The sequence below is a fragment of the Carlito syrichta genome, unplaced genomic scaffold (assembly GCF_000164805.1).
Source record: "Carlito syrichta isolate Samal-C Ts95f unplaced genomic scaffold, Tarsius_syrichta-2.0.1 Scaffold301617, whole genome shotgun sequence".
Lineage (NCBI taxonomy): Eukaryota > Metazoa > Chordata > Mammalia > Primates > Tarsiidae > Carlito > Carlito syrichta.
The window spans coordinates 239,566-266,071 of NW_007245713.1; the positions used below are offsets into that span (position 1 = coordinate 239,566).

The 26,506-nt window shown below is 44.7% G+C and overlaps 1 protein-coding gene across 3 annotated transcripts in view; it reads left to right on the forward strand.

Moving 5' to 3' along the window:
* CACNA1D (calcium voltage-gated channel subunit alpha1 D) overlaps positions 1–26,506 on the forward strand; it is a 160,261-nt gene that overhangs the window by 78,430 nt on the left and 55,325 nt on the right. For all 3 annotated transcript variants that reach the window (XM_008054924.2, XM_008054925.2, XM_008054923.2), the window contains 14 exons: positions 2,552–2,666; positions 3,185–3,254; positions 4,118–4,184; positions 4,893–5,040; positions 7,516–7,645; positions 11,338–11,397; positions 13,993–14,099; positions 15,674–15,761; positions 16,385–16,492; positions 16,583–16,635; positions 18,026–18,172; positions 19,879–20,080; positions 22,494–22,652; positions 24,223–24,333. In XM_008054924.2, the coding sequence (XP_008053115.1) occupies positions 2,552–2,666; positions 3,185–3,254; positions 4,118–4,184; positions 4,893–5,040; positions 7,516–7,645; positions 11,338–11,397; positions 13,993–14,099; positions 15,674–15,761; positions 16,385–16,492; positions 16,583–16,635; positions 18,026–18,172; positions 19,879–20,080; positions 22,494–22,652; positions 24,223–24,333 (1,565 nt within the window). The remainder of the gene's footprint in view (positions 1–2,551; positions 2,667–3,184; positions 3,255–4,117; positions 4,185–4,892; positions 5,041–7,515; positions 7,646–11,337; positions 11,398–13,992; positions 14,100–15,673; positions 15,762–16,384; positions 16,493–16,582; positions 16,636–18,025; positions 18,173–19,878; positions 20,081–22,493; positions 22,653–24,222; positions 24,334–26,506) is intronic.

Here is a 26,506-nt window from a genome sequence, read left to right on the forward strand (position 1 = left end):
TGTCTGTTTTATCTCTAGGTCCTCCATGCCTAACCCAAGCCCTAAATGTTTGGTGAATGAGTGATATACAAGTGCATGATACTATCATTCTGTCTTTACCCTTCCATTTAGAAGAGCTCTAATCTGGATTTTTTTTTTTTTTTTTTTTTGAGTTAGCTTCTCACTCCATCGCCCAGGCTGGAGTGCAGTGGCACACTCATGGCCACCCCAGTGTCAACCTGCAGGGCCCCATCAGTCCTTCCGCCTCAGCCTTTCAAGTAGCTGGAACTACAGGTGCATGCTACCACGCCCAGCTAATGGATTCTTGTTCTAAGGTGACTCAGACCCCTGTAGCTGTTTTCTGCTTAATCTTCTCTGGGTCTTTAATGAATTCTCTTCAGTGTGGTAAACCTTCCCCATGTTCTACAAGGGCAATGCTTTGTGCTACGTGGTATTCTGTGGAAACCTCATACACATACACATACTCCTAGTTGCTTGTCCCAGCTCTCATGTCTTCTCCTCCAGAGGAGCCACTCCTGCCCTGTCTCCTGCCCAGAGATGGGCTCTTCTCCCTCTGATCTCTCCTATCTCTGAACTCCCATCAAATTTTATCTTGATGTCTCTTACTGCTTGTAGGTTCTGCTGTCTATTGGAATTCTAGATGTGTCCCTTCATCTCCTTAACTAGACCATAAGCTTCTTGAGTCAAGAATCTTCTTTTTTGTATTTGCATCTCTCCATATAGTACAGAATCTTGTGTAGAGTTGGCCCTTGGTAGATGAATGGTTGAATGGTCACATTTTTTTTCCTGTTCTCCTCATGACTGACTCTCTAAGCCATAGCAGTATCCTAAGCTGAAGTCTACAGAGAAGTATTTCCTGGCTACTTCTCTATAGCTGCATGTTGTGTTTTCTTTGTAGCACATTTCATTGTCTGAGACAGTTAGGGAGTTTTATGTTCTGTCTTTCCCAACTAGAATAGATGCTCTAATCTGTAGTATTTTCTCCTGTGTCCTTAGCATCCAGAACAGTGCCTGACATATCGGAGGTGCCTGGTAGATCTTTTTTGCATTAATTCTAGAGCACGCTTCTGTTTAGCAGAGTCTGGATAATGCCTCTAAATTCAGACAATGGGTTTTACTCTAAGAAACTGTCTGTTATAAACTTGTAAGATCTCTGTGGTTTATCACCCTGGATTTGCTTTCCACTACCCAAAAAAGTTACTAGTTGTTGCAGGCTAGAGAAGTTATTATTTCTCCATTGAGGAGAATACTAGAGCAGTTCATCCCAGCACTAGCCCCTGTCAAAGCCGCCATTGCCCCAGGCCCATCAGAGCAGTGCTCATGTTACCAGGTCGTCTGCAACCCAGGACAGACTGCTTCTTCAGGCTCACTGATGCTCCAGCTAAAAAATAGGCTACATAATGAAGGCATTTGCAAAGTCTTAATATAATTCACTCACGCTTCTATCCTCTTTAAAGCCTTGAATAGATTAGTCAAGCCTGACATCCCCTCACAGAGATCTCATCATCCACCCCTTGTTAGGTTATGTTGGTTTACATATTCAGCAGCCCATCAGCAATTCCAGATTGCACAGGGCATGTGGGACAGTGCTGTGCTTCTCCTGTCTGGGGACCTCTGGGCTCTTGCAGTTTTGCCTACAGATGGCTGAGTATCAGGCAGAGAGAAGCGTTTGTCACAGAAATGGGACTTTCTCATTTATTTCTCTCTGATCCCTGTGCTTCTATAGTTGCTAGTGAGTAAGAAACAGGACTCTTTTGATTTGAGAGCCTTGTTCAGAATACGTTTTAAAAACAAAAACATTCAAGAAAACGACGTATACAACATTATAGTAAGAACTAAAAAATATGGTAATTTGTTCAGTCACCTAACTTTCTACTATTTGTAAAAAATCAGGTTCAACCACAATAGTCAAAGATCTAGCCACAGAGGGACTCTTCAGTCCAGCACCATCGGGCAGTGACTTGGCATACTGTAGCCACTGAGTGTTGGTGGAGTGAAGAAATGCATGAATGATCTGTGGACTTTGAAGGCCATTTCAAAAGAGAAAAGCTCATACCATCTTGTGCAACAGGATCATCATTTGAATAACATGCAGCCTTTGAAAAAGTCTACTTTGAAAAATACTCCCCTGCATATACATGTTATTGTGTATGTTAAAAAACACAGTGCTTTTTAATTACACCATGTTTCTGTTCTAGATTGTTTTATACAATGTATATCATAGCTGTAGACACATAGATGTATGGAACTACAAGATATGTTGAAGTTTGTAGGTTTTCATGGGTTTCAGTGAATCTTAATTTTACTTTTCTCCAGATTGTCTTCTATAGGCTTCTAATTTTGGTGGGGTTTTGTTGTTGTTTTGTTCTTGTTTTGGAAAAACAGAGTTCTGGTCCTCTGGTTTTACCCATCAGATGTGAATATAGCACTAACGGTATTCACAGTCACTTGCTACCATCTTCACGGGATGCAAAAGGGTATGGGTTTGCCATTGTTGGCCATAGGTGATTACATTTAGGAGTGTGTTGTGCCCTTAAAATATTAAAATTAGATATCCTACTGAATGTCTTCTTGGCCATCGCTGTAGACAATTTGGCTGATGCTGAAAGTTTGAACACTGCTCAGAAAGAAGAAGCTGAAGAAAAGGAAAGGAAAAAGATTGCCAGGTAACTCCATTTTCCCCTGAGGTGTTTGCCCAGGGGCTGCCTGGAGAGCCCCGCTACCGATAAAGTCTGGCAGGCTCACCCTGGCTTCGTGGTAGCTGCAGTCCCTGGGATGCTGCTTTACAGATTGTGGGTAACCATGTGGTGCAGACCAAAAAGGATGGAATCTTGGGCAGAAGCCAGGTCCTTGGCTCTCATCTCTCAGAGCTGAGAGTGGGAGTCACGTGTCCTGTGCTTAAAGAATCTTGCAGTTAAATTTGGCATCATAAAATAAACGGTGCATTCAATGCTGATTATCTCTGGGATGAGAATTTTAATAAGGTGATCTGTGTAATGAATCCATTGCCTTGAGATGAACAGGAAGTTCTGGGTTTGGGTTGTGTTATATACTTGCTGTTAGTGTTGTTTCTAATTAAACTCTGTCCTTCATTGGAGCACTGTTGATTCAGAATCCTGATTAGCATTTTTATATATAGTATTATAGTTATTTGGTTTCTTGTGTTCTTTTCTTTTCTCTTTAGAAAAGAGAGCTTAGAAAATAAAAAGAACAACAAACCAGAAATCAACCAGATAGCCAACAGTGACAACAAGGTATTTATTCTAAAATACTTCTCTTTCTGTTTCAAAATGATTCTGTTGGTACCATTTACACCATGAAAGTGTATTGTGTATCACACCTGTAATATTTTGGTGTGAAGGGTATAACACACCATATAAATGCTGGCTTCCCAGGGAGTTCTGATTGACTTTAGGCAATTACCTGGTTGTTAACTGATATTTTACCAGAGAACCAATATGAAAAATATTGGACTGGCTTGACCACTTATTTTTTCTTTATCAGAATTGCATGGTCAGACCTGACCTCTGGTCAAGATCATGTTAGCCTCTTCTGAGTGAGTATTAAAATCAGGGATTTTTAACAGATATCTACTTTCAGAGGTAATCCAGGATCTGATGGTCTATGTGGCCTTGGGGTCAAACTTGATTCCACTTATGATGACGTCTCTGGATGTTTGTTCTTTCTTTGTTCATTGAGTTGATAAGTACTTATTGAGTGGCTATCATGTGTCAGACACTGGAGATTCAGGAATGAAGAAGACAGGTCCCTGCCTTCTGGAGCTCACAGTCTAGCTAGTAAGCTAGTAAGCTGCTGCTTTTATATAATACATATGTGTTACTTTGCTGGGATAGAATGACAGATCCTTGGCAGTGTTGGCTAACCATGACTGGGTTGGGGCTACAGCAGTTTTCTCCTCATCTATCCTCAGGCTTTCTGTCTGAGGCAGAATCACTACCTGGGAACATCTGTCTATCCCTGCACACTCACACACAGAGGTTACTGTGGAGAGGAATTCCATGCCCTGTGCTGAACTGAGATGACTCTTCATTTTGCTCCCTAAGGTTCATTTAAGTCAGAGTCTCCCCTCTTCCCAAGATGTTTCTGTGAATCCTAGGTTACAATTGATGACTATCGAGAAGAGGATGAGGACAAGGACCCCTACCCACCTTGTGATGTGCCAGGTATGGTGGTGGAGGCCAGAGACAAGCTCTCATCTCATGAGCTGTGTGGCTTTGCTACCACTCTGTGACCAGCTGCTGAGTCTGCACTGACCAGCCTGGCCAGGGTGCACACTGGGCTCTGAGGTCATAGGACTGGTTTAGCTCCACTTTTTTCCATGGTCCAGGCAGCATGCCCCCCACATTCTGGTGGTGGAGAGTGAAAGTATGGGTGGCTCAGGGCAGGCCCAGCCTCTACTGGGAGAACTCTCAGGAGGACCCCAGTTGCTAGCACTCCCCTGACATTTTTACATTTATCCGGTGTATTTGTTGACTGATGTAGGCGGAACTGTGAAGATGGGGAGCTTGGGGGCTGCGTCTATGTGACTTGAAGTCCCACACACAGTTTTTCAGGCCAAGTAGAGTGAGGAGGCTACTAGAGGAACAACCAGCTGTTGGGAGGATGGCAGTGAAAATCCTACCACTGCCATCTTTTACTTGTGGTCAGACTGCACCCTGGTGGGAACTTCATTCCTACTACTAAACATGCTCACCAGATGGGGATGCTTCTTAGCCTCCACGCACACTTAGTCTATATTCTGAAGGAGCAGGAGGGTTTTGATTTGTGCAAGCAGGTATATGATGTTAAAATTTAATGTAAAACTGAGAACAATAATTCAAGCCCCCATGTAGTCTTTATTTCATGACTATAAAAATGTGTTTCATTTAAAGTAGGGGAAGAGGAAGAGGAAGAGGAGGAGGATGAACCTGAGGTTCCTGCTGGTCCCCGTCCCCGAAGAATCTCGGAGTTGAACATGAAGGAGAAAATCGCCCCCATCCCTGAAGGGAGTGCTTTCTTCATTCTTAGCAAGACCAACCCGTAAATACCATCCTTTCTTGTCCTATCACTATTGCATCTTGCCAGTAACCCTATAGCTTGCTTGAGGTGGCTGGGGAGGGATGAGGGGAAATGTCTTATAGCCCTTTCTGAACCCAAATGTCCCCAGGGCCCTCAAGTTCTCTCCAACCTCTCTCCTGTTCCATTGTTGTCTTTGCCTTGAGTTCATCTCTTCCTAGACTTCTTGTTCCTGTGGGGGTGTGACCAGGTCCTGGGAGGAGCTCCATTCTGGTTTCGTGAGGATAGCAATGGGGAAATGCCTAGTCCTCACCAAGATATTCCAGTCGGGGCCCACTGCTCTAGCGTTCCACACACTGGCTAGCCACCGGACGCTTTCTCAACAAGCAGATCTTCTGTTAAGATGCTTTGTGGAATGAGAATTCAGTGACCAAGGTCTGCATGGTGTCTCCATTCTGAGATCCCGTTTAATTGATCATTTTTCCCTGTTGAGTTTTATGATGATAACGTAATGTTGAGCAGTGATATTTTGTAGGTTGTAAGTATTCAATTCAGCTCAATGATAGCCTACTTAAAATAGCATTTCTTATGTTAAAATGATAAGGTACTCACCAGGAACATGGTAATGACTCACAAGTACTGTAAGAGGAAGAAGTTTATTTACTAGCTGGTTTCTGGGTCTTAAATCATCTGGGATTGAGTGGAATGCCAGGGGGGATAAAGGTTCCTGGAAAGGCTTCCAGAATTGCAGAAGTAGTTTTTGGCTGTCAGAGAAGAGCACTGTATAATTCACAGGCCCTAGGGAGGCACAGGTGGGAAGCAAGGCATGCTAGAGTCCTTAGAGATGTGAAGATTTGATGATAGTTTTTACAGCTCATCACTGGATGTCCATCTATTTATTTATTTATTTATTCACTTATTCATTTATTTGAGTTGGAGTCTCACTCTGTCAACCAGGCTGGAGTGCTGGATGTCCTTTAAAAAAAATGTTATTAAACTGTTGTTCCTGGCACCTACAGCTCACTCTGTGTACATATGTAGAGGAAATGGATTTGTTTTCCCCAAAAGCTGTGAGCACTCCTGCTCTGTCTTGGAAGAGCTTCCTCAGACTCAACTGCCAACAACTTGCAAGCCCTCATACATCCAATATTAAACAGCCCCAAAAGGGGGAGGACTTGAAGTAAGGGATTACCTTCCTATAAAGTTGACTCTGGTTTTGAAAGTGAAAAAATATTTTTCAAAGGTAAACCTATGCTATTCTATAGGCCAGTGGTCCCCAACCCCCAGGTCATGGGCTGCACGATCTGTTAGGAACTGGGCTGCACAGTAGGAGATGAGTGGCAGGCGAGTAGAGCTCCACCTTCTGTCAGATCAATGGCCACATTAGATTCCCATAGGAGCACGAACCCTATTGTGAACTGTGCGTATGAGGGAGCTTGTGAGAATCTAATGCCTTATTCTCCTCCATATTTATAGAAAAATTCTCTTCCATGAAACTGGTCCCTGATGCCAAAAATTTTGGGGACCGCTGCTATAGACCAAACAAAACAAAAATCTTTACATTCTAAAATCAAATATCGAGGTTAAGGACAGTCAATTTCTAGCCCAGGCACATCAAGGACAGCAGGCAAGGTTCTGAAGGCCCAGGGAGTCACTGTTAGAGCCCAGAGCCTGGGGGTTGGACACAAGTTGTCCTCCCTTGCTTCATGGAACCACAGGACTTGTTAAGAACTCTGTCACATGGTGCAATAAAATCCTTGCATGTTAGGATGATATAACCTTCATTTTAAATGACTTCAAAACTGGAGTCAACTTTATATGAAGGTGACCCCTAACTTCAGGTCCTCCCTTTTAGGGCATCCTAAATGGTGTAGCCTTCACTTCACTTTCTAAGGCCTGCTTGTTGTGGGACAACTCTACAATTTCAAAATTAACATTTATGACCAAATCTCCAGACAACAGGAAGTTTCCCCAAGCCTCAGCTATTGCAGGTCATATTTTAATACGGCCCACCTGCAGTACAAGAAAGGTATTTGTCCCATTCTTTGTGGACTGTGGAGGTGAAGTCTGGCCACAGTGTCCTATCTAAGGCAGGGAAAATGAGCCTGCTGTAGTGAAAAAACTTCAGAGTCAGATAGATCTGGATTGGAAATCTGTGCCAGTCCTTACTAGCTGTATTACCTTAAAGTTTCCTCAGTAAGCCTCAGTTTTCCTACCTTTAGAGGGGCAATAATCCCCCCTTCTAAAGACTCAACGAAATGGTCAGTGTGGTGCCCCCAGCACAGGGCTCGTCACACTGTGGCCCTCAGGGGCTGCTGTCTGTGGGCTTGTGGGGTTGCCGGTCAGATCACTTGGGTGTGCCTGGGCAGGGGAATGGGCAGCACAGCAGACACCTGCCCTCTGCCTAGTGTCTCACTGCAGTGGCCCCACACTCTTGAGGACCCCAGTGTGTTTGAGCCCAGTCTGGGACTGCATCCATGCAGCGGCTTTTCCCTGCAGGATCCGTGTTGGCTGCCACAAGCTCATCAACCACCACATCTTCACCAACCTCATCCTCATCTTCATCATGCTGAGCAGTGCTGCCCTCGCTGCAGAGGACCCCATCCGCAGCCACTCCTTCCGAAACACGGTAAGCCCCTGACAGAGGAGAGGTGGGTGGGGCTCACTTTGGGATCCCTCTGGCCTCTCTTGGCAGAGGCTGTCATGGAGATGGGACCTGTGGAAAGCCCAAGAGGCGGCAGCTAGGGTAGTGATAAATGTTTCTGGTTTGTACGTGCCAGAAAACTTGTGTTTTAGCTTGATAAATCTTAGTGGGATTATTGATTTTGAGCTTCATTTTAAATACTCTGAAGTGGCTTCTAGTATATGCAGGGACCCTGCTTCTCCTCTTCTTTGTTCTTTGCTGTCAACATTCAGGGCCCTCTTTTCCCCTCCTCACTCAGATTCACATTCACACCTATCCCGAGATGATGCCTCGTAGAAGCAAGCAGCAGGGAGAGTATAAAGTTGAAACCAGACATCCCATATGCCCAGGAATTCTCATTCAGGGTTGGAGGGGAAGATCCCTATTTTTTGTGGACTTAAATACATGGAGCTGGACTGGGCACAGTGGCTCAAGCCTGTAATTCTAGCACTTTGGGAGGCCGAGGCGAGATGATTGCCTAAGCCCAGGGGTTTGATACCAGCCCAGGCTACTTGGTGAGACTTAATCTCTGCAATATTAAATAAAGTAGCTGGGTGTGGTGGCATGTGTCTGTAGTTCCAGCTACTTGAAAGGCTGAGGTGGAAGGATCACCTGACCCAGCAGGTCAAGGCTGCGGTAGCCATGAGCGAGCCACTGTACTCCATCCTGGGCGACAGAGTGAGACGCTGACTCAAAAACAGAAACAAAAACATGAAGCTGTGAGGCTCCATGACTGAGGAGAAATACAGGTTAAGGAGATGATGGGATGTCAAATTGAGATGTTCAGTGGAGAAGAAGAACTCTAGGTTTTGGTGTGGTAGAAGTGGTTATCTAGTTGGTCCTCTGTACCCCATGGATTCCACACCCGTGGATTCAAGCAACCATGGATCAAAAATATTTGGAAAAATATATATATCTGTACTGAACTTGTTCAGACTTTTTTCTTGTCATTCCATAAGCAATATAGTATAACACCTATTTACATAGCATTTACATTACCTTGGGTATCATAAGTAATCTAAAGATGATTTAAGGTATACGGGAGGATGTGTGTAGGTTATATGAAAATGCGATTTAATGTCATTTTACATAAAGAACTTGAGCATTGGAGGATTTTGGTGTCTGAGGGGGTCCTGAAACCAACCCCCCATGGATACCAAGGGACAACTGTACTAAGAAAGCAAGTGCAGGGTTCACTATTATTCATCAGTTTTGTAGCTTAAGGATAGTGCCTGCCTACTGCCTCTGTTTTCGAAAGAAACTCATACCTACATTAGTTCTTGCCTCAGTAGTTCCATTTTAACAGTTCAGCAAATTGAGCCCTGAGGACAATCCAAAAGTGAGCCAGCTTCAGAGAGACAGTGGCCAGTGGACTCTCAGGCCTAGGTGTCGTAATGTAGTTTCAGGTTTCACCAAGAAACTCTCCCAGCAGAGGAAGTCCAGCAAGTGTGTGAGGACATCAGGTGTCACTGCCTTGCCTGGTTGGTGCCTCCTCCTGTGCATCAGATTGTTAGAGATGTTAGGATTCAGACATGTCGCCAGATCAGTGCCCCTGTAGTTATGTCTTGACAACCAAGGCCTTGTACTTCTCTCCACTTCTGATGCCTGGCAAGCCCAATCTATCAGGCTGATAAAACACAATCTCTCATTTGAGGATAAAAAGCACTTTTCCCATGGTGCTTGTTAGTATGGATGTAAAGATGAAGGTGCTGAGCCCTCCTCTATCTAATCTTAGTGCTCTTGTTAGAGATCCGTGAGCCTGCTCTTGCTGGTTGTGCAAATGGAACAAAGGCCTCTGTGTTATCGAGTTCCACCATGAAAATGAGACACAAGGGGGAAAAGGTATTTGGAAAAAAACGTCATTATGTGACAGACTAATTCAGGAGCTAGTCTAGAATACAGCTGTACAAGGGGTTAATTTACACTGGGGCTTCACATTTTTTTTTTATTATAGTGACTTCTCCATGAGTTTATTTCCATGCTGCTCTACCCCAAAATATTAGTGTTCTGCCTAAAAAGGTGTACGTATGTGTATAGGTATTACTTTTAAAACCCTGCAGTGTTTTGTTTTTTTTAAACCTTAGCTGAATTCTTAGTGAAAAAGAGAATGCAAATGGTAGAATGAGGAAAGATCAACTTACATCTCAGAATTTTTCCTCTGGGCACCAGGTTGACTTGCAGACTTGTAGGCTGCAGTGTCTTTCGGGACTGCTAGATGCTTTCAACACTAATATCCCTGCTGTGACCTAGGAGGGAATAAGGAGGACGTGGCAGGGGCCTGGCAGGGACCTGGAAAATACCTTACATTGCCTGGCAGAGAAACAGAGTTACACAGGAGCGTTTCAGCAAAATGCACAAGTGCAAATCCAGAAACAGTTTGGAAAATGAATTCCCCTCTAAAGAGAGAACTTCATCTGGGAGACAGCTTGAAGCAGAAGTCCTCACCGAGACAGAGCAGTGAAGTATCCCCCCCCCAAGGGGGGGGCTTCATGCCTTGTGGCTCTCTGCTCGTGTCTGACAGGTCTCCTCCTTGCTCAGCAGTGCCTGGGACTGGCCATGTGGCCCAAGCAGGTTCCCCCGCTCCATTCACCCGCTCTTAGCTGCCACATCTGTTAAATGATCAGAGTAGGCCTGAGTGGTCTCCACAGTCCCTTCCAATAATCTCTCTTTTCAGTCCTTTCAAAACCATAAAACACTGCTGTCACAAAGATCAGTGGCCAAGACCGGCTCATCCACTTGAGTCTTGGATGCTGCCTTCATGTGTGAGGTTGCTGTGGTCAACAGCTCCCCTGAGCAGCTTTATTGGTCAAACTTCTCACTGCTGGCAACCCACTTGCCCTGACACCTGCCCTCATGATACTGAGAGAAGCCAGGGACCCCAGGTAGAGCTAGCAGGATTCAGCTGGTCGGATAATAGGTGGTATTTTCAGGAATGCTGATATAGTTGCCAGGACTGAAAATTCAAAGGCCAAGCCAGTCTGTTCTTTGAGTGGGTCCAGCAAAGTAAAAAAACCCGAGTTGGGACAGAACAGTTTTAGATGCAGAAGAAAGACAGTAAGTAAAACTATTCCTTGTAGTCTGAGCCAGACTGGCACACCGGTGGGGGAAGGGTGTCTACTCCTCAGTTAAATAGGCTGAAACCCAAGGGGGCATGTGGGAGCTTCTGGCTCTGTTTGATGCTGCTGCCATCTTTATTTTCATTTCCTCACCAATCTGATGCTCAGATGGGCCGCAACATACTTCATTCAGCCAAAAACACAGTTAAAAATCCAAAATGTGGATATGACTCTAATTTATCTGGTGCCACAAGTACTTTGTGGGTTTGGTGCTCTGATGAGAAAAGTTGTTCATAAAAGCACTTTTAGAAACCAGCCTCTGTCTGTCCAAGACACGAGAGTTGGCATGAGTGATAAAAGGAGGTAGGATTCTCAAATGCTCTTTTTTCGTCCTAAAGAGTAGCTATAATTGTCTAAGGTGGGCATTTATGAGCAGCTCTGCACTGAATTCCGGAACAGCAGGGTTGTCCCTGGGAGGATGGGCCTCTGGCAGAATGGGGGCTTCTGGGTTCTGCCCTTGGGCGTGCAGCTGCGGGAGTTGGTCAGATACCTTTTCTCACTCCCCCATGTTGTGCCTTGCAGATACTGGGTTACTTTGACTATGCCTTCACAGCCATCTTTACTGTTGAGATCCTGTTGAAGGTAATGGCTTCTTCCTTGATCCTCACTACTCTAAAGCTGCTGTAGCAATAATAGTTGCACTTGTTTGTTTGCCTTCCAGATGCTAGGTTACGCAGACTATGTCTTCACTGGTACTTTTGCATTTGAGATCGTTTTGAAGGTAACAGGTTACCCAGCAGTGTGTTTAAGGGCTGCTCCTGCGTGTGAGACACAGGAAAGAAGCGTGAAGTGCTTTTGACTTTTTATTTTTTTTGTTTTCTGTAATCAAACTAAACTTTTTTTTTTAATTTTTAACCAAAGGATTTTTTTTTCTGTGACCATTCCAACTTGTTTTTGCTGTTTCTTTTTAACCTTTGAATGCATGTAGGAGCTGCTCTGGCTTCATGATAGTGGTTGAGAATTATATTTTGCTCTTTAAAAAAAAAATCCTCTGAAATTTGTCAACTGATGAGAGATACAATGCTATGTGTGAACTTTCTTCCACCCTTCCTGACATCAGAGTCAGAGGAAGAGCATTTATCCTATGAAGGGAATGTCTCTCTTTTCTTATTTTTCTGACTGCAGTATGCATTCAGGGTCCTAAAATAGTAGCACACTATTTTCTTGCAACAGGATTTGCAAGATGACTTGGATCTGTTTGTGTTAAGGTATTTTGTCTGTTTTATTGGATGGGCTTACATTTACACAAACAAAACACCCTATGGACAGGGTATCCTAAATGTACTGCCCATGCATGAGCTCACAGTTGCCATTGCTGCATGTGATTTGTGAACTGACTGTGAGGGCTGCCCTACAGGGATCCCCTTCCTTTTGCGCTCGAGAACCGGAGACCACAGTAGAGACCTGAAACTCTCCCAACCTGTCTAGGAACCACAAGTTGTGGGGCTTCGTGGTTCTGGGAGGACGTGGCCAGTGAGAACTGTCAGGGCAATGTCCATGCTAGGGAAGCTGGGAAATGAAGACTTTTAACCACAATTTTCTTTAAGCTATTTGGAGGTTTGTGTGTGTGTGTCTCAGGAAAAATGTATTTTATGTTGGATTATTGCGGAATTTGGGCTCTTTATAAAATCTTCTATAAAATGAAACCTCAATTAATATGTCTAGGGGATGAAAAATTTAGTTTTCTGTGTTTTAGGTTTTTGGTTAATGAAGCGCTGTAAAACCAATCAGCATCAGTTTACACCTTTGTTAAAAATTTTCTGAAAATGTGAATTTATCTTCCTGCTATGAAGCAAGTGAACTTGGCTGACAGTTCTCTTAAGAGAGCTGTGCAATGGGACAGTGACCAGATCTTGGCGAGGACCTCTGTGGTAAGGACCATGGGAGCAAAGTGCCAGTGCACTCACTAGCTTCTGCTTCGATCTCAGTTTCTGGTTTTCAGAATCTGACTTATTGTCAGACTGAATGGGAAAATTTTCTACTTAGTTTGTTAAACTGGTTAATTGAGGTTTTATTTTACTCTCCACATTTTTAAGTTATTAAATGAATATAGTTACCCAGGGACTTTGAGGAAAATGAGATATAGGATTATTTAAAAGAAAAAAGTGACTGTTGCTTTTTAATTTCTGTAGAGTTGCCTCAGTGACTTAAATCTTCTAAGTCATTCCTTGTTTTGAAGGTATTTTAAAGAAAAATAAGTGAAAGCAAGCAGGATTCAGAAAATAGAGATTCACCAAGAAGTATCTAATGTCCGAGATGATAGTTTCTGGTGGCCTTGGGGAAATTTGGAAGGCTGTTTGGTTGAATCCTGTGAAGTTGCCATTTTTGTAGGTCCAAAAAGGTTGCATATTGGCAGTTTCATAAGGTTCATAATACTTCCCAGCTCTGCTTCTCTTCTACTGAATTATCTGAGCCTCCTCTAACCTTTTCCTATTTTTTTAAAAATGAATAGTGAACTCTAGATATTTTGCTATTTTTACTCTAGGACTGTTTTTCTGTTGCCTGTAGAAACCTCACTGAACACCTGTAGTAGGTGCTCCAAGTACATGTGGCATGTGACCAGAAAGCAGTGAGATGCCACATGGCTTCCTAGCCACACCTCAGACATGCTAGAGTAGTTAGTCTTAGAGGAGCCATTGAAGATGGTGTCTCATTAAAGACTGCTAGGAACAGTAAGAGGTCTATGTAGAAAAGTGATGCATGTTTCTATATAAATAGAGCCTGTGAGTGCTGGACTCCAGCCCTGGTTGGCAAGGCTTCATTGGAACAATGAATCCTCTCCTGGGCCCTCAGCGAGGCCAGAACCAGCACTTTGTGGGGAAGTGGGATCGTCTGGGCAGTGATCATGTTCTGACAAACACAGTCATGTGGAATCTCTCCCAAGAAAGGCTCTTTGGACATGCCATTGATGTATTCATATTTGAAATCTATAATTGCTGTAATAAAGCCTAAATTGCTCTTTTCTTTTAAGATGTATCCACAATAAGCTGCCGTTTTCCATTTTTGCTTGAGCAAAATTGTTGGGATGCTCAGCCTTGTGAGTTTATGTTTCTGGCTTCCTAGCATACACTTGTTAATCAAGTCATACTTTCCTCAAGATTTTGTAAAGAGCCCAGGTTTCTTTTCCTCTGGAGATTAAAAAAAAACCCTGTAAATCACCTATGGTTCTGCTTATAGATGACGACTTTCGGAGCTTTCCTCCACAAGGGGGCTTTCTGCAGGAATTACTTCAATTTGCTGGATATGCTGGTTGTTGGGGTGTCTCTGGTGTCATTTGGGATTCAGTAAGTATTCTGGGCTGTATATGTGTACCCAGAGCTGTTGGACAGAATGGTTTATATAAGGAATTCTGACTAACTCATAAAGGCTGGGCATTGTTTGGATTATTATATTTAGTTATGCAGGATGACTTAGTTTGCTCCCAAGCCAGAAAGCATCCGAACAATTCATGTTTTCTTATGGTTCTTTTTGTGCCTGCTGTTAGATTGGACTTATTATTCTGTATGAAATTTGCTTTCCATTGAGGTGAAAGAAGTCTTGGCTAGGAGGGAGAACAGCCATGTTCTAGTCCTGGTTCCTCCAGGGGCTAGTTCCAGAGCCCTGAGGTCATCCTGTCTCAGGATCCTACTGCCCCTTCTATACAGGAAGGACTGGGACCATCTGGCCCCTCAGGCCCTTCTAGCTTGAATGGAAGACTTCCCTTGATTTCCAGGATATGGCAGCTGCTAGAGCCTTTTCTTTGGGCCTCTGATATGTTTTAGTTAGGAGGGAGCCAAGACTGAGAGTCAAGGCCTGAGATCCTTTCCATGACATTGAGGGATTTGGGGTAGGGAACAGCCATTGGTGAACACTGTCTTCCTGCTGTCCCCAGGGGTCTGGAATAGAGTTTCCAGAAAAGCTCAGGTGTGGCCTTGCTTTCGTACTAACCTGTGAGCACTTCTGTTCAGGTGCTGACCATTTGTATTCTTCATGCCAGCACACATGCACACACACGCCCTGTAAGCTAAAGGGCAGTGGAGAGAACTTGTCCTTCTCAGAAGACCAAGGGCCCCTGCCTGAAACAGCCCTCTGTGTCATCCTCCTCACCTGCTGCCGTGCTGCCCTGGGGAGGGAGCTCTGTAGTCATAGCTTAGAAGGACATTTGCACATGTATCTTTGCAGTTCCTATAAACTTGGTGTCCTCTCCAGCTATATCCTTGCCCACTTCCTCCTGAGCATGTGCTCTGGCCACAGCCAGCCATCTGGGGTGCAGCTAATGAGCTAAAGTCTCTTACCTAGGGCCTTTGTACATGCTGTTCCCTTGGCCTAGAGCCCTCTCCCCTTTGTCTAGCTAAACTCTACTTCTTCTTTGAGGCTCACCTAGCTACTAACCCCTGGGAGACCTCCCAGGCTACCCACCCCCCAGGTTGTGCTCCCCTAGATGTGCATGCTGGCTTTTGCCCATGTCTCCCACAAGACTATGAGAAGGACAGAAAAACCCCAGTGCCAAAGGCTACAGCAAGTCTCCAGATTTAAACCCAAACAAACAAAACCTGAAGCCTAAGAGCTAACTGCTACTTATCATTTACATTGAATGAAAAGACCAAAGCAAATTCATCAGTTGTGCCTGCTGAGGTTAGCTGTGCATCTAATTCAGGGCCTCTGTGAGTGCCCACGCTCAGCTCAGGAGGTACTGTATAATGTGGCCAGAGAGAGGTCCTGTGTAAGTAGTGGGGAAAGATCAGATCAGCTCTACATGGGTCCCACACAAATTATGTGGGGGTATTAACGTGCAAGTCAAGGGAAAGAATTCATTTCAAAGTGTTCTTTTCATCCATAACAGATTCTGCTTACTCTTTTACCTCTGCTCTTTCTTTAGGTCCAGTGCCATCTCCGTTGTGAAGATTCTGAGGGTCTTAAGGGTCTTGAGGCCCCTCAGGGCAATCAACAGAGCAAAAGGACTTAAGGTTTTGATTTTTCTTCTCCAGGCTGGGCTGGCTTGGGTCAGGGTTGGCTGTAATTACTGACTCTTCTGGGCCAGAGCTGAGCTGAGGCCTGATGAATTTTTAATTGGGTAATATATTTGAAAAGGACCTTTCTAACAAATTAAACCACCTGTGCCAAGTACTAATAGCATTTTAAAAATTATTTATTTTTTTAGTTTTGCTATTTTTCTTTATGATTATTGTTCTTTTGCTACCTTTTTATCAGTAGTATTTCTTTGTGTTACTTTAGTCTTTAAATCTGTTCTCATGCAGATTATACAAAAGGCTAAAGGGTTTCTATTTTCCTAAGCCATTTATGGGATGAGTGTGCCAGGCAGTGCTACACCCATGGCATTTCTTCTGACTTAGCTAATGCTTCAGAGGAAGCTAAGGAAGGGTCCCCTTACAAAGTGCCCCTCACAGGCAACCATGATGTGCTGTGGGTACCCCCCTATAGATAACAACCTGAAAAACTTAGCACAGGGGGCTGCAGAGTTGGAAAATGATATCCACATGTACATAAATACAGAAACTCTAGGCTGGCATTAGCTTACCCCATGGCAAAAATAACGAAGAATAGTCACTCCCCTCTTCCTTCTTTTCAGCATGTAGTCCAGTGTGTCTTCGTGGCCATCCGGACCATCGGCAACATCATGATTGTCACCACCCTTCTCCAGTTCATGTTTGCCTGCATCGGGGTGCAGTTGTTCAAGGTAGAGGGACTGCCTTCAAGCATAAACCTCAGGCTGATTTCTTTAAGGAGAAGCCTGCACTTGACGGTCTGTCTGTCTGTTTTTACCCAGGGGAAGTTCTATCGCTGCACGGATGAAGCCAAAAGTAACCCTGAAGAATGCAGGTGAGTGTACTGAGAACAGAGTGGGGAATTTGGAAGAACAAATAGAAAACTTCAAGGATTCAATCATGCTGGCATTTCAGAAGTGTTTGTCATAGAATAAAAGAAGCCTGTGCGCTCAGCTAATGGCTGGAATGATGATGTTTGTTATTCTTTTTAATTGAGGTGAAATTCACATAACAGAAAAATCAACTGTTTTAAGTAGACATTTCAGTGCATTTAGTAACAGTCACATTGTTGTGCAGCCAACATCTCTATCTAATTCCAAAACTTTTCATCATTCTAAGAGAATAGACAGTTGGCTTTTGATGTTTGGTGCAGAGTCTATAAATGGGGGGGGAGGTGGAAATAGCAATTATGAAGATGATTTTCCCCCAAACCAGAACTTGAAACTCAACTTCTGATATTTAGGAGCTGGCTTCTCTTTTCTGACAGATTTTCTAGACTTCCTGTCTCCTGGCTCTTGTCACCCACATTTTGACCATATTTCTATTTACAAGAACTGGCAGGGGAGAGACAAGGGAGCAAATATTTATGTCTCTTCTTCTAGGATGTTCAGTGATTGTGAAGGCAGACATGGAAGCCACTGCCTAAAGTTTAAGACCGTGCAGAGGTCTGCGTCTCCCTGCCCCTTAGGGATGTTACTGACAGCGCTGGCAGCCTGCACTTCTTACCTTGGTTTGGGGTTTCTTTTAAGCAGAAGTTGTGGTCAAAGAGCACCCATTGCAATTTGGCTGTGGCTATGCATCTCCAGAGGCACCATTCAAATGTGCCGTGGTGTGCATGGCGCCCCCAGAAGGTGAGCAATCAGCAGCAGTGTGGAGAACCCATCCCTTCCTTCTCAAAACCTCTTCTTCTTCATGCGTAAAATAAAGATATTGGACTTTATCTCTTAGATTACTTCCAGAAATGAAGTTCTGTGAGAAATTCCATGTGCCGGAATTTTTTTGGAAAGAAAATTGGGATATGGTTAGTAAGAAGAGAAAGGGATTTGAGAAAGGGAAATACAGATAGGAGTATACCTGGACTTGTTTCCCAGAACTTCTGGAATTCTCTTTGGCTGAGCCTTGAGTCTCCAAGTATGCGCGTTGAGCCTTATGTGAGAAGCAATGGTTTTCACTGGTTAATGGAAGTATGCTGGGCGTCAGGCTGGCTGTTCTGGAGAATACACGTTGCACTAGTAGTTACTCAACAGTTATTTGAACCATGGGGTGGATTAAATGTAGGGCGAGGAGAGGAGAAACACCACCTGTGTTGTGCTCAGCTGTGTGACCTGGTTGGCGGACTGAGCATGACCTGCTTGGAGGTGGGGCTGGGGCAGCGTGACCGACTTCATGCTGTTTCCATCTGTCACGTGTAAAGCCAGATGACCCATGCCTCTTCTCTTCTCTAGGGGACTTTTCATCCTTTACAAGGATGGAGAGGTTGACAGCCCTGTGGTACGTGAGCGGATCTGGCAAAACAGTGATTTCAACTTCGACAATGTCCTCTCTGCTATGATGGCACTCTTCACGGTCTCCACGTTTGAGGGCTGGCCTGCGTAAGTACAAGAGCTGTGTGGCCTCCTGGGGAGGCACCCTCTTGTTTCTCAGGGACTCTGGGCCGAACCTCTCTCCTGGGGTCAGTCCCACTTTTGTTTTCCACTGTCATAGGCTTGTCCTGCAGCTTTTTAACTTTGAGTCACTTATCTGTCACTTCTTGACCCACAGGACTGCTCTGTCTGATAAGGCAAATGGTTTGTGAATCAGGGACGGTGAGTCCCAAGCAGCGTCTCTGGATAGAACCAGGGAGGCCTAAGAGACATTGGGCCTGCCAACTTCCACTGGTAACCAAGTCGAGAGAGCTGCCATCTGCTGCCCTAAAGAGGGTCTTGATAGTGTCCAAATCATTCATTTATTCATTCTCCATACTTAGCGAGTGCTAATAAGTACTGTCTCTTTCACTGAGGCACTCACTCCCTCAGTCACAAACTGTGCTTTTGATACCAGCTCCATGCAGCATGCTGTGTTAGGCACAGTGGAGCAGACAGAGTTGTCTAGACATGGTTCTTCCCTTCAAAGCCCAAATTTAGTCAGAGTGCCAGGCGATCCACTAGGCATGAGGTCTGGTGTGTCCTAGATGTGCAGAATAGGTCTTGAAGAAGGGCTAGGATTTGGGTGGGTAAAGTAAGGAGAGCGGAAAGAAGGTGAAGGTAAAATACAAATGGGAGAGTCTCCCGTGCCTGCATGTTGCTCTCTGCTTTCTGGGGTTGCATCTAGCTCCTGCCATCAGAACCCTTATATGTGCATAGAGTCCTGAACATCTGGTTTCTGTGCCCAGAGTTGCTGCTGAAGGTGGGCAGGCTGGCAGAGCTCTCGGGCTATGTGAGAGTCAGAGATATTTTCAGGAGCTCCCATGGGGTGAAAGGGCAGTTTGGTGGGGCTTGCCCATTAGGAAATTGATCCTGGGAGAAAAGAGGCTTGGGGAACACTGGCTGTGGTGTCTGATTTTGAACACAATAGCAAATCACGGTGGCAGCTGAGGGGACATGAACAAACCTGGGACTTGGGACTTGGAGGAACTTGATCACCACCTGGGTCAGTCACAAGGACTGTGACCTTGGCACTTTGATACCTCCTGAGTGTTCACATAATAGTATGGCAGTAAAGTCTGCCTTTCCAGATGGATGTGAGGATTAAGGGAGAGGATGTGAAAGTGTCAAGCACAGTGCACCCATAGGCTAGGCATCCTAGAAGTGTTGACTCTGCATCAGGATGGGGGGGTCAATTGAACTTGGCAGTGTTATAGTAATTTCCCTCTTCCTGTTAAGAGTTCTGCCTGGCATACATTTAATTTTAGTGCATATCAATTTGGGGAAACTCTATAATTCTTTGGAAATACTCTTGTGAGTTGCATATTATCTTTGCCAGAGCACATACAGTTTTCAGTTTCTCTGATCTCTTACATGTGACATTCTTCCTTTCAGTGAAAAGAAAGGAACATTACTGAATATTTGTGAAATCTTTTGATTTTCAGTTCTCAAAGCAGTCAGTCAATGATTATATCCCAGCGCTCCTTCTTCTAGGTGTTGGCTTTCTGGGCCTGAAACTAAGGGTGCTCACCTTGGAGACCTGGCTATGTCCAGAGGCTTGGGGTGGGCACCCAATGAGGGGTTCGAAGATCAGTGCTCATAGGAGGAGGTCAGAAGAGGGAGACACCAGGCTGAGTGGGCTTGGCAGGTTTTCACTTGGTTTTTCTACTCTCCAGGTTGCTGTATAAAGCCATTGATTCGAACGGAGAGAACGTCGGCCCCATCTACAACTACCGCGTGGAGATCTCCATCTTCTTCATCATCTACATCATCATTGTAGCTTTCTTCATGATGAACATCTTTGTGGGCTTTGTCATCGTTACATTTCAGGAGCAGGGAGAAAAAGAGTATAAGAACTGTGAGCTGGACAAAAATCAGGTTAAAGTCACATGCTGTTTGGGCTTCTGTCCCTTGAGCAAGAGTGGAGTGCTTTCTCTTTGACTGATTTCCCCCATGCACAGAGAAGGGCGCCCACCTGCTGTCTGCCTCTGGGCTCAGGCCCTGTTGGAGGCACATTCTAAACCAGTTTGAATCATCACTGCTGAGAGTTAGATTTCCAGATACAGATTAGACTTTGCAGTTATGAAATCTTTCCCCAGACCTGTTGGTATGAAATCAAAGAATGCGCAGGTCACCTTCTGTGGTCATAACCCACTAGTGATGGCTCAGAATCTTGTGGGGTTGCTGTGGCCAGGGACCAGAAAACACTTTCAAACATTCACAGTCCCTACTGAGAGGTAGTCTTTAACAGCAACTCAGGACAGAGATTCTTAACCTTGGTATGATTGATACTTTAGGCTGGCTAGTTCTTTGTTGTGTTTCTGGGGTTTGTTAAGATGTCTAGCAGCATTCGTGGCATCTACCCACTAGATGCCATAGCATTCCTTTCCCCGTAGTAGCAACAACCAGAATATCTTCAGACACTGTCAGATGTCCTCTTGCGCAGGTGGTGGGGAGGTAGGGGTGGGCAAAGTTGCCCCTGGTTGAGAACTGCTGATTTAATGGGAAGTACCCTTTACCACTGTAGGGAAGTTGGTAACTTTAAATTGGACATCATTCTTTGGTGCCTTGTTTTAGCCAATCTGGTAGGAGTAGGGGCCTTTTGCCTCTGATTACATGGTGATGTGAGGGAGCTGGGAGCCCTGCACTCTGGGCTGCTCTACCTGCCCTCCTCTGTGATCCCAGGTGCAACTTGCTCCTCCTGGTGCTTGCTCCCTTATCATTAAATTGAGGGCATTGCAGAGTTGCTCTCTAGAACTTCCTTTCAGCCCTGAAAGAGTCTACAAGATGGAGACTTTCTTCTGGGGGTTTCCCCCAGGTCTTCTATCAGTAGCATCTCTGTTTAGATGATGACACAGTAAGAAAGAATGATCTGGCAGCCTGGGCTTCCTGAGGGGATGTGGTCATGGCATGATGATGTTCCACAGCTTTCTGTACCCACTGGGGGAATGTGCAGACAAGCTGGCTTGACTTAGAGGAAGATTTTCATTTGAGTTGTCAGGGTGTCCCTGCAGACTCCACCAGTGGCAGTCCAAGAGTGGCCTGGCTTTTAGCTTACCGAAGGAGGACAGTGTCAGGGCAAGACCCAGGTCAGCTAGGCAGAGCCAGTACTGTTAAGTATGTCAGCATCTGAAGTCCGGAACAGGCTCAGATTGGAGGTCCCTGGAGTCAACATGTGAGGTCAGAGAAGCACTGGATCCCAGGTATAGGAAGACTGTCCAAAGTCTGTATCAGAGTCAAGCAGGAGTGGAGGGCAGATCCAGGGCTTTGATGTTGAGTTGAAGTTTCTCAGTTTTAGAGGCTCCCTCCAGAACTTGCTGCAGAAGGTGAACCAGTCTCCATCCCTAGAGTGAGTAGGAAAGACAGTGCTCTGACTAGGCCCTAATCTGAGTTTAATCCAGGTTTCATTACTGACCACATTCTGGGAATTCTGAGATGAACACAACAAGCTTCCAAGTCCCAGATGGACACATAACTAGTGCACCATAAGAAGTTTATGGGAAGCCGGGTTCAGTGGCTCAGCCTGTAATCTCAGCACTTTGGGAGGCCAAGGCAAGTGGATTCCCTGAGCCCGTGGGTTCAAGACCAGCCCGGATAACTTGGCAAGACCTCGTCTCTACAATAAATCAAAAATTAGCCAGGCGTGGTAGCACACGCCTATATTTCTGGTTACTTGGAAGACTGAGGTGGAAGGATTGCTGGAGCCCAGCAGGTCAACACTGGGAGGGCCATGAGCATGACACTGTACTCCAGCCTGGGTGACAGAGCGAGACTCCAATTCAAAAAAAAAAAAAAGGATTATGGGCAGCATGCCCTGGTTCCTGCAATGTCCATCCCGGAGCAGTCAGGACTGCTAGTCTCAGGGAGTGAGCCTAGTCCCTCTGGCCCCTGAGAATTTCTGTACCTGTTGTTACTTGGCTTCCTCTCCTGAAGGACAGCACAGACAGAAGAATGCCAGACATGATCTGATGTGGAGGAAAGTTCTCACTCCTCTGCTGACTATTATGCCAGCATACAGGAGCTCAGGAAAGATGCCTAAAAGCTCTGGAAGCCAAATGGGTGTCCTACTTGCCTTGGGATTGCTGTGAGGGTCAGAGCAGGTAGTGGAGCAGGACCCTCAGTCTCTCAGAGTGGTACCAGTGGCAGGAAGGGGATTGCTCAAACTCCTTTTCACCATTGCCCCCAGTGGTCCCAGGAGGTGCAGAGGGAGTTCTTTCAGAGAAGATGACTACGGTGTCCTCCTTCCCCAGAAATGCTCACACCCCATTTTTGCCCTTTTCTGCCGTTGCAGCGTCAGTGTGTTGAATACGCCTTGAAAGCACGTCCCTTGCGGAGATACATCCCCAAAAATCCCTACCAGTACAAGTTCTGGTACGTGGTGAACTCTTCGCCTTTCGAATACATGATGTTTGTCCTCATCATGCTCAACACACTCTGCTTGGCCATGCAGGTAAAAATGAAGACAGCTGTGGGGGTCAAGTCTGGGCCTTCCACACAGCCCCATACCCCAAATGCTGAGAGTGCAATGCTGCCCCCTCACAAGAGGATGGGTTTGATTTTCTGATGAACTGGGCTATAGTTTGGCTAGAGCCCCATTCTGACTGACAGCTCTCACAGTAGGAGCTTAAGATTGCTCTTTTGCTTAAGAGACTGTACAGCATGATGGTAGGTGATATTTCCATGGTGTATAATCTAGAAACATTTACTGTGGGCTTCCTGTGGTCAGGTAGTGGATGAGGACTCAAGTTCTGGAGTTTTAAGTCCTGATATTACTCCTTACCAGCCAGGCAACCATGGGAAAGTTATTTAAATTCCTTGAGCCTTGCTTTCTTTATTGGTAAAAGGGAAAAATCTATCACAACTGCCTGAGAGATGAAGTTTATGATAGATAATTCCCCTCAGACAGGTTGATCTGGGCCTGTCATTTTCCTATACTAAAGCAGCTTTCAGTATAGTGGTGAGGAACTTTTCAGTTCATGAAGTGTTGCATTTGACCTGAATTGCAACTACTTCTTGCTTATGTTAAGGGCAAGGAATGCAATTTACTTTAATTGACCAAGTCAGATTAACAGTGAATATTTTCAGAAGTTATGTTGTCTAATAGATATTGTACTGTGACAAGAAGCAAAGGCCAAGGTCTAGTTCCAGGTTTTGTATTGACTTTAAGAACTTGAGAAAATAATACCAACTCTCAGTGCCATCTGGAGAGTGGGTCTAAAGATAAGGATATGTTTTCTGGCCCTTTTCTTAATTTAAGACTTCTTTATGAATGAAAAGGACCGTATGGTGCTGTAGGCAAAAGTATAACGTCAGGCAGGGAGTGGTGGCTCACACCTGTAATCCTAGCATTTTGAGAGGTCAAGGCAAGAGGATTGCTTGAGCCCAAGAGTTCGAGATCAGCCTAGGCAATATAGCAAGACCTCGTCTCTACAAAAATCAAAAAATTAACTGAATGTGGGGGTACATGCCTGTAGACCCAGCTACTCAGGAGGCTGAGGTGAAAGGATCACCTGAGCCCAGGAGTTGAGGTTGTGGTGAGCTGTGATTATGCCACTGCCCTCCAGCCAGCATAACAGAGAGAGAGATCCTGACTCAAAACCAAAAAAAGTGTAAAGTCAAGGTAACACCACCTTCTATTAAACATAGTCTGACATGGTGTAAGATTTGTCCCTAACTAAATTCTACCTTTATTCATAGACATTTTGGTGGTATCTGCATTGTGCCCTGGCCAAGGCCCTGAGCATAAGACCTGCCAGAATAAAGGGTAAAATCCTTTTATCCTGAGCAGAGAAAAGGGATATGTTTTCCCCCGTCATCATTCAATCATCCTCATCTTGTCACAGACCCCTGTGCTATGTAGGAGTCCCTCATGTGAACTTGCAGTGCCTGTGGACTTGCTGAGAGTGGGTGCTGGGCTGAGGAAGATTCCCACAGGGCGCAGGGGGCTGGAAGCCTCCATGTGCAAGCATACAAGGTCACAGCTGAGGCTCTGAGAGCTGTCCCCCTGTCTTCATCCACAGCACTATGAGCAGTCCAAGATGTTCAATGACGCCATGGACATTCTGAACATGGTCTTCACCGGTGTGTTTACTGTCGAGATGGTTTTGAAAGTCATCGCATTTAAGCCTAAGGTGAGCTACTGAACCCACTTTTCAAAGGCTGTTGCTGAATCACCCCAGAGAAGCACCCACTTCCTGCTGGTCTTGTGTTACTGAATTGTGCTCAATTGTTCTGACTCATAACTGGGTTACCACCTGAAAATATTAAAATCTGATTAGGATATCTGTGTATGTATGAAAAAATGAATCTGCAAAAACAAAACCTCATGAAAACAATTCTAAGAAACAGAAGAAAGGAGGAGAGAATTGGGAATTCGTAGACTGGAGACTGTTTAGAAACTTGGTTTTCTGTTTCTAGAATAGCATGTATCATGCTGTCTTGGAAAACTACCTCATTACTTGAGCACTGGAGCAAATATTTGAACGTAACCCATCAGAAAGAATTTGACCCTGGTTTTACTTTCAGATGTTTAGCACAAAGACTATGGTTTTTTTTGGTCTATAGCATCCTTTTTACATTTTTTTTTTTAAGATTGGAAAATATACTTTATTTAGAAAGTAAATTGGAGAGATAGTGAGAAGTATGGGAGGGGGTCAAAGCTAGGGAATATGGCTGCCATAGCTCAAAAAGCCAGGCGGACATACCAGAGTTTAACGAAGCAGTGGTCCCTTTCTAATTTTTGGTATGTTCTGATTCCAGTTGCAGATCTCTCACAGCCATACCCTCTTTTGCTTGTGTAGTTTAGAAAAATTTCACTTGACTTTAAGGCAAAACAAGACATAAAGCATGTTAAACTGTACTGGACGACTCGGCGTGTTGTGTCTCCTTTGGGAGGGAGCAACTCCAACTCCTGATCCTCAGTGGCTGCAGTACAAGAGGCTGTAGAGTTTGGGGTTGAAGTGCACAATCCTGGAACTGGACTGGACTCAGATCCCCTCTCTGGCACTTACTGGCTTAGGCAAATTACATACCTACTCTGTGCCTCAATGTCTTCTACCTTAAAATGAGTACGCCGATAGTCCTGTTTCGTGAGATTGTGAGGAGTAAAGAGTTACTGAATATGCAGCACTTAACAGGGTGCCTGGCGTGTGGTGCCATGCTGTAGACTGCCAGTCACTGCTACTGTGACCACCACCACCAACACCATTGCTGTCATCATCATCATCAAGCAACGAGCTTCCCTCATTCTAAGACCCAAGACAGAGGAGCCACGCTGAGCTGAACTGTGGGACATTTGGCCCCAGTTTCTTTCCTAGCACAGCCAGAAATGCTCAGTTAGAGATGACTGAGGCCAGGGACCCAGTTATTTATTATCTATGTGTGAGGTATCTGACAACACTAATTTAATTAGGATATAGATTATGAAATGGATGGTTTCACATACTCCATAGTTACATGAAATTCTAATTCCAAACTGTTCCTTTCTTTAATTTGAATTAATCTCTATGCAATCTTTATCAGATCTTTGTGGACCAAAAAGAAAGGACATTTGTAAGTGATTTATTGGGGTGATTGCAGTGGGGTCAAATTTGGCACCTTATGCATGGCCAGATGTTATCTACTGTGACTTGTCCATATCTACATACATAAACATTTCCTACTTTTCCAAATTCATCTTAATTTCCTTTGAGATTTTGGTTTGCCTCCCTTTCACTTTTACTTCTTTGAACAATATTTGTCTGGGCTGATGGAAAAAGTTGCAAAGTAAGACCCTTGAAGGTACTTGAGAGATGCAACATGGAACCACCCCATGGAACATTTCCCAGATACCAGTGCTGTGTCCTCCCTTGCCTGGTGGTTAAGCTCTCAAGTTTTTGAAAGCTTGTTCCAGACTGAGGAGAAAGCACACTCACCCACTGTTTATGTATGTGAGTGTGTGTGCGCACATGTCTGTGTGTGAGCATGTGTGAGTTTGCGTGCTTGTACCCTCCAGCAGGCCAGTGCAGCGACAACCTATAGTGCACTGCTTTGCTCAGTAAATCTCCAGGTCTGGGAGGAGAGTTCAGTGGCGTGTGAACAGATGGATGATAACAAAGGGAAATGAGTAGTTAATTTATAATCAGTACTGGTAGATCAGCGTCTTAAAATGGGTGATTTCCGCTAGAAATTGTACTGCTTTGTAGTTTTACTCAGCGAGAGATCTTCTATCTTCATAGCGTAAGACAACCTCAGATTACAACTGGGAGAATTTTTATCACAGCAGCAGCACTTGAAGAGCACTTTGGCCATGTTCACCAGAGCCAG